At 41.5% G+C, this 13,620-nt stretch overlaps 1 protein-coding gene across 1 annotated transcript in view; it reads right to left on the bottom strand.

The window, feature by feature from the left end:
- Nucleotides 1-13,620, bottom strand: part of SHQ1 (SHQ1, H/ACA ribonucleoprotein assembly factor) — a 101,768-nt gene that overhangs the window by 39,947 nt on the left and 48,201 nt on the right. The window contains exon 10 of the mRNA XM_058726214.1: nt 2,570-2,690. Within this exon, the coding sequence (XP_058582197.1) occupies nt 2,570-2,690 (121 nt within the window). The remainder of the gene's footprint in view (nt 1-2,569; nt 2,691-13,620) is intronic.

Here is a 13,620-nt window from a genome sequence, read left to right as displayed (position 1 = left end):
CCCTATGGGAAAGAAATAAACCAGAAGATGAATGGCGAGGAAGAAATTAGTTATGGAAATCATGAACATTCACTATAGTATAAATGATTTAGAGCCAAGACAGTTCAGGGTAAAGATGACCATGGAACCTCAATTATGTTACGCTTGAAAAATTAAGGATTAAATCAGAAAACTGAATAAAAATCAGGTAAATGAACAAATGTATTATTTCAAGAGAAAGAAAAAAATAGCCAGATTCAACTAGAGTTAAAATGTAACACACAAAGTGAAAACAATACAGCCTGTTTAGGGAAAGGAAAGTTATGGTCAAATTGGTCAAGTCCAAAAAATTTTTCTAGGGTGCCTGGGTGGCTCAGTTGGTTCAACATCAGACTTCGGCTCAGGTCACGATCTCACGATCCGTGAGTTCGAGCACTGCATTGGGCTCTATGCTGACCACCCAGAGCCTGGAGTCTGCTTCGGATTCTGTGTCTCCCTCTGTCTTTGCCCCTCCCCCATTCACACTCTATCTCTCAAATAATAAATAAATAATTTAAAAAAATTCTTTTCCAAAGTAATCTGAAGAGGGGCACCTAGGTGGCTCAGTCAATTAGCATCAGACTCTTGATTTTGGCTCAGTTCATGATCTCAAGGTTCATGGGTTCAAGCCCCACATTGGGCTCCATGCTGTCAGTTCAGGGCCTGCTTGAGATTCTCTGTCTGCTTGGCTGTCTCTCCCCACCTCTCTCAAAATAAATAAACATTAAAAAAAAAAAAAAAGTAATTTGAAGAGCTCCTGCTGGTATCCCTCTCCTGTCTCATTTCCCAATCCATTATCTCTTTGAAAAAATTAGTATTATCATAACAATTATTAGGAAGATAAGAATTTCATTTCATTTCCTGCAACTTAAAACCAAGGGAAAAAGGATTTTTTAAGCGCAAGGAGGTGTGGTAATCCCCACATGCACACAGGGGCACATGCCCTTCTACTTTAATGGAACACAATCTTTTCTCTAGTTAATGAGGAATGCCATAGAGAAAGGAGGCACTCCTAGAAATGGGATCCTCACAACAAACCTCAGTGCTCACTGCATGTTTATAAAATCCTCACCCTGAAGGGAACAAGAAAAATCTAAACCCACACAAATAGACTATTTCAATTTAATTTTATTATGAAAACAACAGGAAATGGCAGCAGGGTACCTGACAAGCTCAATTAGCAGGAGGATCAAACGGGAGTGATGACACGCCATGATGACCTCAGGGGTCAAAGATGCAATTCTCCATCTGGAGCCATTGAGATTTCCACCACAGACACCACCACCACCTGCCGTATGGTATTAGGCGTTATGCTGAGCAGATCGTCAGCTTTTCCCGACCACAGGTATGGCCACAAGGTTTTCTCATCTCACTCGGCATTAGGGCTGCTTCCCCGTGAACAGAGGCCAAAAGTGAATTCTATATAATGGCTCACTCAAAACAGACATTAAAGGCATGCTAAAGCACTCATTTACCAATCACAGCAACAGTACAACTGTCGTGGCTGTTTTTCTTCTAAGTCACGAGTGATACTGTGCCACCATTCCCCATAACCCGTAAGAAGCGTTCTCATCAACAGCTCTGTTTGTATGCTCTCAGTTAATCGTCTCCTGCTACTGAAATGGTTAATTTGCATACGTCTGTTGAACCTCTTCACAAGAGAAAAGTTCAGTTTTTAAGTTTATTTTTATTTAAGACAGAGACAGGAAGCAAGTAGGGGAGGGGCAGTGAGAGACAGGAAACAGAGGATCCAAAGTGGGCTCTGCACTGACAGCAGTGAGCCAGATGCAGGGCTCAAACTCATGAACCGTGAGATCATGACCTGAGCCGAAGTCAAGAGTTGGATGCCTAACCAAATGAGCCACCCAGGCACCCTAAAAGCTCACCTCCTTTTAAACTTAATAAACTTATTAAACTCCCTCTCTGAGGGAGGAAATGGTAAACACTTTTTTAAAATCTTACATACCACGTGCAAGGAGCCTATTTGTGAGAGTTCAGACCCGTAGATACCTGTGTTACCAAGAATCATCACATGAAGCATTGAAGGTTGTACTTTTTATACTCTGTGTAACAGATTCTGTAAGCCAGTGGTTCGCCAATGAGTGCACAACTCTCACCAGGATGACGGCTGATTAGGCTGGTGTCTTAATGGAGTTTGCACAAGGTGCCCCCACATGCATACACACACACTCATAGCCCACTGTGAGTACACCAAAGACACAAGTCTGGACACCCACGTACGAAATCTTGAGATTTCATATTGGACAGTCAATAGCATAGCCACAACCAATCAGAACTGTCTGTTCTCACATCTACTTTCTAGGCTATAACCATGTTTTCCAGTAAAATTTTTACCATCTGTACCTTTCCCAAGGCCAATTCGCCAAGCTCCCCATGTTGATCTAGTCACTTTTTAAAGCATTTGGTATCTAGATGGGGTATTCTTTTTCATTACAACTTGTCTCCCAAGCTATTTCATTTTCTTCCTCCTGGGTCAGGAGGTATTCCAGAAATGGGGGCATGTAAAATTCATAAGTAACTCAAAACTTACTTGGCTTTCTGAATCCACACACAGTAGTCTGAGATGTAGAGATCATTCAGAATGTAAGCTGGGTCATTCTCCTGAAAAATTTTGTGAACATCCAGTAGACATTTTAAAACTGCACTTTTACCTAAAGGAAATTTTTAAAAAATCAAGTCATTCATAAGAAAAAACATTTGATTATCTTAAACTGAGAAAATCAGATACTGCAAGGTAACATACATATATCAGTTAAGAAACTTAACCATGTTTCTAGAATATTTTTAACACTCCTTTATTGCATAAAATCTTATCAGTACTATAAAGCCCAAAGCTCTTTATTTCCTTCATTAAGAATTATGAGTAGGAGCACCTGCGGGGGGGGGGGGGGGGCTCAGCTCAGTTGGTCGAGCATCCAACTTGGGCTCAGGTCATGATCTTACGGTTTCTGAGTTCAAGCTCCACATGGGGCTCTGTGCGGACAGTGTAGATCCTGCTTGGGATTCTCTCTCTCCCTCTCTCCTGAAAAGTAGGTGCTCTTTCAGGGTGCATGCTACAAACTGAGAAAGAGGGATTAAGAGCCCCACATCAGGCTCTGTGCTGACAGCTCAGAGCCTGGAGCCTGCTTAGGATTCTGTGTCTCCCTCTCTCTGCCCATCCTCCTCTCAATCTCTGTCTCTCCCCCCGCCCTCTCTCTCTCTGTCTTTTTCTCTCAAAAATAAACAAACATTAAAAAAAAGAATTATGAGGGGCGCCTGGGTGGCACAGTCGGTTAAGCGTCCGACTTCAGCCGGGTCACGATCTCGCGGTCCGTGAGTTCGAGCCCCGCGTCAGGCTCTGGGTTGATGGCTCGGAGCCTGGAGCCTGTTTCCGATTCTGTGTCTCCCTCTCTCTCTGCCCCTCCCCTGTTCATGCTCTGTCTCTCTCTGTCCCAAAAATAAAAAAAAAAATAAAATAAAAAAAAAAGAATTATGAGTAATTCTTATGCTCTATTTCTATAGCAGATTAACTGTGGTTACCATAAAAACACTATGAAATACAACTAGGTACAAGGAAAGTTCTCCAAACTAAATGAATATTTAAAGGCACCATAGTTTTAATTATAAAATGTTCTTCTAATTCAAGCTTTCAAAACACCATGAAAAATTATATTCTGGTTTTTAAGCCTCTTTATTTCTTATGTCAACATTTTTTGTCAAGGAGTTATCTGGTATTAGCTTAAAATTTTTTCACCTTAAAGAACTGAGGAAAATTGAGCCTGAAAACTAAAATATCACAGCACTCATTCAAAAATAAGCTGACAAAATCTCTTGGAAAAAAGCCATCAAGTACTAAAGTCTTGTTCAATCTAATTACTTCCTCCTGGTTAGTGAATGAACCTAGTTTTAACGCCACCAAAAGCTTACCAAAGGAACCTTTGACAACTCAACAACAAGTCCCTAGGTGTCCCAACTTCATGACATTCCCTGAAATGTGTAAACTATGAGGCAAATTACTAAATGTATAGTAGCCCCACCTCCTCTGATCAGTAAAATACAGCATTTTCAGTTTAACAGTTCCATTCATATCTTTACAGTCCTGAAACATAAAAATACTGTCTATTGATTTCCTGAAGATATTGGATATGCTTTCATCGACATTTCCCAGTTGACTTTTAGACAGGATAAAAGAATCATGAGCTAGATAATGACATCTCAAGGTACCAAAATTGCTGCCACTAAAATTTTAACACAATTAACACCAGAAAATACACTTCAAAAGAGCAGGGACTTCTGTTTTATTTAGGGATTAGTCCCCAATACCTAGAACAGAACCTTGGAGCAGCAGACTGTCAATTTCAGTATCTTAAGAATGAGTGAATGTGGGGCGCCTGGGTGGCGCAGACGGTTGAGCGTCCGACTTCAGCCGGGTCACGATCTCGCGGTCCGTGAGTTCGAGCCCCGCGTCAGGCTCTGGGCTGATGGCTCGGAGCCTGGAGCCTGTTTCCGATTCTGTGTCTCCCCTCTCTCTGCCCCTCCCCCGTTCACGCTCTGTCTCTCTCTGTCCCAAAAATAAATAAAAAAACGTTGAAAAAAAAAAATTTAAAAAAAAAAAAAAAAAAAAAAACAGAATGAGTGAATGAATGAATGAATGAATGACACAGTTCTCGCGTGCCTTACACCCTTGCAATTCCTCTCATCCACAGCACCACACACCAGCCCTGAGGATTCTTCCTGGATATGCCCTTGTAGCTGCCCTTTCCCCGTAACTCCCTGGGCAATTATCCTCATCTGTACTCTCAACACCTCATGCCTGGATTATAATATCTTCCTCCTCCTCCCTTGCATTCCAGACTGTACTTCTAGACCTCTGACACACTTTTTTATGCACTGCTTTCCTCAAGTCCCCTCTCTGTACATGCTTTCAAAGTCCTGTGCTCAACTGGCTCCCACACCTGCCATGCCTTTTCTAATCCACTCCAATGAATAACATCTCAGCCTGCCTTCACGGCCTAGCATTAAGACTTCACCCTTCAGGGAGCCTCGGCTCACTTCCTAGTCTTCAGAGCTCTTTACTGAACCCTGCAAAGGAATGTGGAAAAGAAAGAGATGATTCTCCCCACAGCCCCCCTGCTCATTTCACAGAAGCAGAACCTGAGGCTCAAGGTTGATAAGGTATTCACAGGATCCAAATTCTGAACTCATCAGCTTGCAGCGAGCCACCGTGCTACACTACCCATACGTTCGTGGCCCACTCCGTCTACAGCACACTTTTATTACTCAGGAGTTAAATAGTATGTTCAAAGCAGGAGCCGCCACTTATTCAAAAATTTTAACTATGTGGCTTCCTCACGTGCAGATGGGAAGAATGCCAATAAAAACCCCAATGCTCAAGTGGGTAAGAGAAACAAATACTTTGAAGGCCTAAAACTATATTTGGCTAAGTCACGGCCAGAACTGTGATATATCAGAGTGGCCCAGATTAACGATATCAAATGACTCATGTGAATCCCCCCACGGCAGGCCTATTTTCATTACATGCCTATGTAATGCTGTATGCACAGTTTGATGACAGGAGGCACGAAATACAATCAAAACTCACAGAAGTGATGAAACCAAGTTAGCCACATTAACCCAAGAAGAAAAAAAATCGAGAACTAAAGTATAAGAATGTGTTTTAATGTTTATGTGAGAGAGAGAGAGAGAGAGAGAGAGAGAGAGGGAGAGAGAGAGAGAGAACACTAGGGGGTAAGGGCAGAGAGAGAATCTTAAGCAGGCTCCACTCTAAGTACAGAGCTCCATGCAGGGCTTGATCCCACAAACCAGGAGATCGTGACCTAGGCTGAAATCAAGAGTCAGAGGCTAAAATGACTGAGGCACCCAGGCGCCCCTAAAGTCTAAGGATTTCTCAAACAGTTTTAATTGCCACAGAGAAGAAAATGTCAGGGTAAGCATATGCCAATTTCTTACTTTCTTTCTCTCTCTTTTATGGGGGGCAGGGGTCCAGGGAGAAGGAGTTTACTTTTATAACTACCAACTGAAAGTTTTAAAAAGTTAACCATGTATCTTTACCAAAAACAGACACACACACACCCCGAAATCAGAAACGAAAAAGTATTTACTTTAAACTTACAAAAGCCCTTCTACAGTGTGACACCCCAGAATACTGTCAAGCCGATTAATAGAAAGTGCAGGATTTGTGGGGGGGGGGGGGGGGGGGGGAGAGGCAGAGACAGCGCCTGGGTGGCTCAGTAGGTTAAGAGACCAACTCTTGATTTTGGCTCAAGTCATGATCTCATGGTTTGGGAGTTGGAGCCCCGCATCAGGCTCTGTGCTGACAGTGCAGAGCCTTCTTGAGATTCTCTCTCTACCCACCCCCCCGGTTCTTCCCCCCTTGTGTTCTCTCTCTCTGAAAATAAGTAAACTTAAAAAAAAAATGCAGGATTTGGAGCAAGACCTCACAGTAAATAATTCAGCAAGTGAAGTAAAATGGGAAAAATGGGAGATGCACTGGCTTGAAGGATGGTGTGAAATGGAGCAGAAAGGAGACATAAAATGGGGTAGATTCAGGGAACAACAAGAAAAGATCATTAGACTGGAGCAGATGGGAAATGGGGAGAGTAGGCAGGTGAGTTGGGAAGAAGAGTGTAACCAGGGATGGGGAGACAGGTGTCCTATGGATGAGGTGCGCAGGCCTAGACACAGCTGTGCAAGGATAAGAGGCCTGACTCCAAGGATTTTTACTAAGATTTTACTAAGGTCATGTATTTAATGAAAATCCATAGCAACCACTCCCTAATGAAATTCTATAGCTTCCGTTAGCAGACATGCCTAAAGTAAGGTTGCCCCCCTGCTAAGGTCCATGGGCAAATTCACATCTTCATTATCACAGAAGAATAATAATACAAGAAATGTCAAAAATAATCTTTTTTTTTTAAAGAGAAGTTACATTGTACTTGCATGTTTTAATCCCTACTTTCTTTAAAAAAAACAAAGGCAAATACACATAGAAAAAAACCCTTAAACATATATACACTTGAATCATATTACAGTTTGTCTCTACATTCACTGAACATATCTAAGTGCCTGTGTGTGCTCACCACTGTTTTACATGTGGGATTACAGTTGTTGCTGCTGCTTTAAACTTTCCCGTTTTCAAGCTTCTCCACAATAAACATTTATTTAACAAAAAGTTAGACACACTTGGCCACACAGCCAACCCTTGAAATAGTGGCAAGAATGCTAAAAAGTTTTAATTCATATTTAAATTTTCTTTAAGTTGTAGTTTTGAACCACAGAGAGGCAACATTTAGATCAGGTAATTTTAGAAAATCACATGCAAGGCAGTTTTGAAAAGAAAAGTTGTGCGTTCCCCAAAAGCCATTGTCACTGCAGGTCTCATTCAAAGTATTTTCACGGTAAGCTGTGTGACAAAAAAAGGTAAAAGAGAACTGGGCTACTGGCAGTTGACAATCTAGAACAATAAGTACATTTAAATTATCCTCTCCCCAACAATGTGTATTGTTACCCCAAGGTCATACTTGATCTCTTTTGTTCCCACTAAACCACCACAGACTACAGCCACACAGCCAAGAGATTCAGGAAGCTTGCACGTTTTTTCTGTCTCTGTTGTATTGACTGCTCTTTCTCTCAGGTTGTCAACCACTTATCTAATAGCTATCAGCAAAGAAAAAAACTGGCCTTGCTCCAAGCTGTGACAGGACCAGTGGCCAGAAGCCTTTGGGGACTCAAAGTACCTGGCTCCTGAGGGGCTTCACCCAGTTGTGAGCTCATCACAGAGCATACAGGTATAAAAAAACTTCTCAGGCCTCAGTCTGAGAACATTTTTTCTGCTGAACGGGACTGGAGAAAATTGACCATTTTCAGCTAGTTCGCTGCCTGGTCCAAAGCAGGGAAAAAAAAGAAGGTGCTTTGCACAGTAACCACAGTAACTACTGTCACTACAGCAATGCCCTAACAGGCCTCTCCAAGATGTTGTATCTCCAGAGAGTTAGGGATTCTCCAGATAGACGTGGTCTTTCCTTAAGCCAACAGTAACCATGGAAGAAAGGCTTCTGGGACCAAGATCTCTTGTTCATTTGTGAAGGCAGTTTAAAATCAGTATCCTGGTATTATAAATGACAAGGGCCATGAACGTTTTACCTCAGGAAAAATGCACAATAGCAACAAAGAGAAACATAAAGAAAACAGGGATGCCAGTCAACAAGCAGGTGGGCAGTGAACAGTATTTAACACATTCTCTGGCTACTCATTCTCCAGCTTTCCTTTAAACAGTAGGTAAACTAAGAGCAGTGTTTTCCTGTTCTGACATATGTGGCATTTCAGGTTTATAGATCTTAAAAGAGAAACAAGACTAAGCTATTCTAAACTAGAAGACACTGGCTACTTGAAATCTCCCTATTAATAGATCAGGTTTGGCAATAATGTCTTACTGACAGACCAGCTCATGGTTGTAAGCACTTAAAAGACAGGGCTCCCATCACTAAGAGATTATCAGAATAGTGGATTTTTTTTTTTTTTTTTTTTTTTTGCTGGCTAAAAGTCAGCAAAAGAAAAAACTATCAATTGCTAACTCTATATAGTAAGACCTAAATTTCTTTTCAACTACTGATACATTACAGCTACTATATGGCTGTTGTTTTCTGAGTATCTAGTTCTACCCTTTAGAGTTTTGAGCTACACAAGACAAGAGGCCAATCAGAGTAAAGGAAAAAGAGGTAGTTACTGGGAATACTTGAAGGGAAACACTGCTTGGTATTTATTTATAAAATCATCTCAAAATAAAAGCCAACAATGCTATCATCTTAAAATGCACAACTTAGTAGATATCAGTTAGATTGCTGGGATTTTGATGAGACCACATTATCAGGAGGGATAACTTATGAATTACTTCTAACATTAATTTTCATAGATTATTAACCATAAAAAGGGATGATAGGGTAATTGTGTCAAATTAATCAAAATTAAGAGAATCAAAGTGTGGTAATTTGCTTCAATACCAGGCCCTGTTAGGAAGTAGCTTAAAGTCAAGTCCCTAACAATTAACACAAACATACATTAAATTCAGCTTTAAGAAAGCTTTTCAATCCATTTTATCGGGGTTTTTTTTTATTCTCAAATTCCGCATATAGCTATTTAGGCTCTTGCATTTGGGAGTTGTAGTAAGAAACACGTATGAAGCAATAAGAGTTACTATTTTGAGCACAATTTATAATCCTGTGCCAGTTTTTTAAACATTGTTAGTTCTTAGAATTACATGTATTGTTATTATAGCTACAAACAAAATTGACACAAAGCAAACAAACACTTTGTAGATACTTCTTTTGCCTGGGGAAAACAACCCCAAGTGCGACCCCAATTCACCATCAAGTCTCAAATCAGGCAGTACCTCTTCTAGGAATAGGATTCCAACACTCCCTCAGGTTGGTGCCAGATGGCTGGGACATCTAATATGGGAGTTAGTAGCTACCTACCTGCTCTACACCGAGTACTTTCCACACATTACATCATTTAACCCTTCCAATTAGGTACTTCCTTCCTCACTTCATAAAGAAAAGTGAGGCTCAAGGACATGGAGCTGGCCAAGATGACAGTTAGGAAGCAACTGTAGGATTTGAAAGTAAGTCAGGAGTTGAAAATAAGTACTTCGGCCTCCCAGCCACCATATGCAATAAATACCGTGTCAGTATTTATCACCTGGTGTGGTGAACTCCTGGACAGCAAAAGAAACATGGCACCTCCTCACCTTTCTTCCCTGGGCTAGCACAGTGTCTGACAAACTGTAGGAGTCTGTTCAATAAGGCTAGTTGTTAATGTGGTCTGGAGTACATAAAGCCCAAGTTTAGAAACATCTGGCCAAACTGCTCAGTTAGTGTCTAGTTGTCAAACCTGTATGTGATCTATGGATTTATGTCATTAAGTCACAACAAATGTGAGATACACAGTTTATCTGTGCCTTCCCTTATTATGTCTATTCCCTGACAAGAAAGAACGCAGCTGTGCCAACTTCCTCGTATCACTGTACCATCAAAAGTTCAAGTAATAGATTTAACCCAAGGCTGCCTTTTGCCTTTTCTGCTCTAACAATTCCTACAAGGTTTGCTGGTTTGAAAGGACAGCCTTGACATTAACTCCATTTTCCTTCAAGTCACCTGTCAAAGTAGTGGTTGCTTCAGTCTAGAAATACATAGCAGGATGTCATCAAAATTGCATAATGGAGGCATGACTAATTTCTAATTTCTTCTGAAATTAAGAACTGGGCATCCAAATTTAAGATAGAACATTAAAAAAAAAAAAAACCTTTCTACAAAGGTAGAAAAGGTTAAAAAGCTGAAGATTCGTGGAAAAAAGCTCTGGAAACAGTTGCTTTTATTATTTTTTTCTTTTAATTTTTTTTTTAACATTTATTATTTTTGAGACAGAGAGAGACAGAGCATGAACGGGGGAGGGGCAGAGAGAGAGGGAGACACAGAATCGGAAGCAGGCTCCAGGCTCTGAGCCATCAGCCCAGAGCCCGACGCGGGGCTCGAACTCACTGACCGTGAGATCGTGACCTGAGCTGAAGTCGGACGCTTAACTGACTGAGCCACCCAGGCGCCCCTGGAAACAGTTGCTTTTAAATCTAAACCTTTAAAAAAAATAAGAAGAATCTAAAATTTTGTAATTCTGCGGGCAAAACGTCAACTGTTGCACCTTATGAGTACAGCATGTATCTCAATGCCTGGTAGTTCAATTTCAAATAAATTCTTATTGTTGACTATTCACACTATGAGACTTTATTTTTCCAATAGATACTACCTAATAGTCACAGTTCTGCCTCACTCTATGGATTTAATTTAGTTTAGAACTGGGAAAGCTAAAACTGTGCATAAAGTCAAAAAGAACATATAGGACGAAAGACAAGTGGATTCCGCAAATGGCTCATAGGAAGAAAAAACAAACCCAGCCTGAAAAGCCTTCTGAGTCCCTTCTGGGGATACGACCTAGGGAGGAGTACCTCAAGAGAGGAATTCCCAAACCTCAGGAAGACAGCAATGTGCTACAGTGACAGCATGCTTACTGCTAAACGAGGTGCACGCTGGTAGAACTGAGTTACACTTCTTTACATTTTAATCAAGTATAACAAATATAATTTAGTAAAAATGGCTAGGTATCTGTATCTACATGTAAGTTTAATGCACATTAAAAGGTTACATAGAGCTTTGATAATGAAATTTAGATCTTAGAATTCTGGTCCCAAGCTATAAAAGGCTAAAGAAAGATCACTAAAAAGCTACACATAGGGGCACCTAGGTGGCTTAGTCGGTTAAGTGTCCCACTCTTGGTTTCAGCTGAGGTCAAGATCTCTCTCATGCACTGGCAGCTTGGAGCCTGCTTGGGATCCTCTCTATAGCTCTCTGCCCCTCCCCCAACTGCGCTGTCTCTGTCCCTCTCAAATAGAAATAAACTTAAAAAAAAAAAGCTACACATAAATAATCTTTGTGCAGTCCTAGCTAATTTCCCTCTGATGTAAAAATGATGTAACAATTTCACCTGTTCCGTGTGGAACAGTTATGCAGCCCCCGGTCTGCTTGCTCCTGTGTCATTTCTTAGTTGTTTGGTACTTAATCTGAATCTGTTTCCACATGTGTCAACAGAGGGGGACATTCTTGAGAACTGCTAAGGGAACGAAATGAGACAATGACCGTGTGAATACTTTACAGATGACAAGGGAAGGAAGACAACAGGTCATTCAGGATCAAGTGCCCCAGGACTCCCTTCCCTTGCATCTACTCCACTACCTATGAAGCATCTGCCCCACGCTCCTTCCTTCTCCACACCAGAGCCAGCGCTCCAGTTCGGACCGTATTCCCTGCCCCTAAACTACTTGGCTTCAGGAAAGAACAGTATTCTCCTCTCTCGTCTGCGCTGCTCACCTCACCCCCTTCTATGACTCTATCCTCTGTGTGACTGTTGGATGAACCTGACTTTATGAGCCCGTCAAAGACCAAAACCACACTCTCCACGGTCCCTTGGTGAGTAAGACCCAGTCTCCTCAGCAAGCCACCGCAGACCCTCCACACTCCTGGCAGCACACCGTTTGTACCCTTTTCCCACAATTCCCCTTCACATCCCAAACCTCCAGACAAACTAGAGTGCTGGCCGTTTCTTGCACGTAACTTATCTTCCTCTCCCTGCTTTTCTTTATCTTCTATTTTCTCAGGGAATACCTGTCATCACACTTCTTTTCTAAATTCTACACATTCTTTAAGTAATAACTACCTAAGCCTCCCTCATTAGGCCTGTGCCGTTTGCTTCTTCCTTATCAAGCCCTCCCCTCACTTCTACTCAAAAGCACCCACCCTACGGGGGTCACAGGGAGGTGTGGTACTAGAATCCTGTGACCCATCCCCTTCATCCTGATGAGGCTCTGGCTCTCAAGAGTAACACAAAGTAAGTGGAAAGACAGGTAAGGGATCTGCCTTGTTTTTTTGTTTTTGTTTTTGTTTTTTAAGGTTTCTGGGCATAGCTATTTAGGTAATGAAGATTATCTCCCACATCCTACTCCAATCTACTCCTGGAACCCACAGGGATGAGACTCAGCTTCAAGCTGGGACTGAAAGAGCAGAGATCTGGCACAAGCCCTCAACACAGCTGGAAACTGGCAGATGCAGGAGGGTGTGAGAAAAACAGCCTGGCACTTGGAATGCCTGGGAGTCCAAATGAAAAACCTGGGACCCACACAGGCTGACTTGGGCACTGAGACATGCTATGGCTCTTAGAGTATTATTGACAACCTCTACTTCATTGCTAACACTTAGACTTTTGAAAAATTTTATCTTAGATCACTGCTTTCCAATTCTTTTTTTCAAGTCCCCAAATTGGCAATGTTACCTTTCCACATGGCAACAACAGGCTACAAATGGAGCATGTATGTCCCATGCTCACACAGGCCTCATTACTCCAGACTGTCTTAAGTTCCACCACTGTCATTCACTTACCTGTCTGGACAAGTAGGCATCTCAATTCGCTTCTCCTAGTGTTGAGGGCCTTACTCTCATGGGAACAAGCAAGATCAGCTACTTCTCACCCTCTGGGGAGGACAAGAAAAAGCTGAAATGATTGCCTTCAACACTGGCCACTGTTTAGGATGGAAGACAGCCAAAGACTTCCGCTCACTCAGAAAGGCTCTCCTCCAACTGTGTATGTATGTATATCTAGAGCAAGGGTAGGCACGTTTTTTCTGTAAAGAGCCAAAGAGTAAATATTTTGGCTCAGCAGGTCACATAATATGTTTCAACTGCTCAACAATGCCATTATATCCCAAAAGTAGCCATAAACAATATAAAGTGAATGAGCACGAACGTATTCCAATAAAGCTTTATTTATGAGCACTAAAATCTGAATTCCATATAATTTACGTGTGTCATGAAACACTATTTTGATTTTGTGTTCAAATTCTAAAGATGTAAAAAGCATTTTCGGCTCATAGGTCATATACAGTACGGATTTGGATTTGGCCTATGAGTTCATTTAAGGTATCTTCCTAGTGGGTTTTCTCTTTTGTATCTTGTAAATCCTTGTATTTTGTATCTTACCTTT

Source organism: Neofelis nebulosa, chromosome 4, assembly GCF_028018385.1.
Source record: "Neofelis nebulosa isolate mNeoNeb1 chromosome 4, mNeoNeb1.pri, whole genome shotgun sequence".
Lineage (NCBI taxonomy): Eukaryota > Metazoa > Chordata > Mammalia > Carnivora > Felidae > Neofelis > Neofelis nebulosa.
This window is presented reverse-complemented; position numbering and strand designations above follow the sequence as displayed.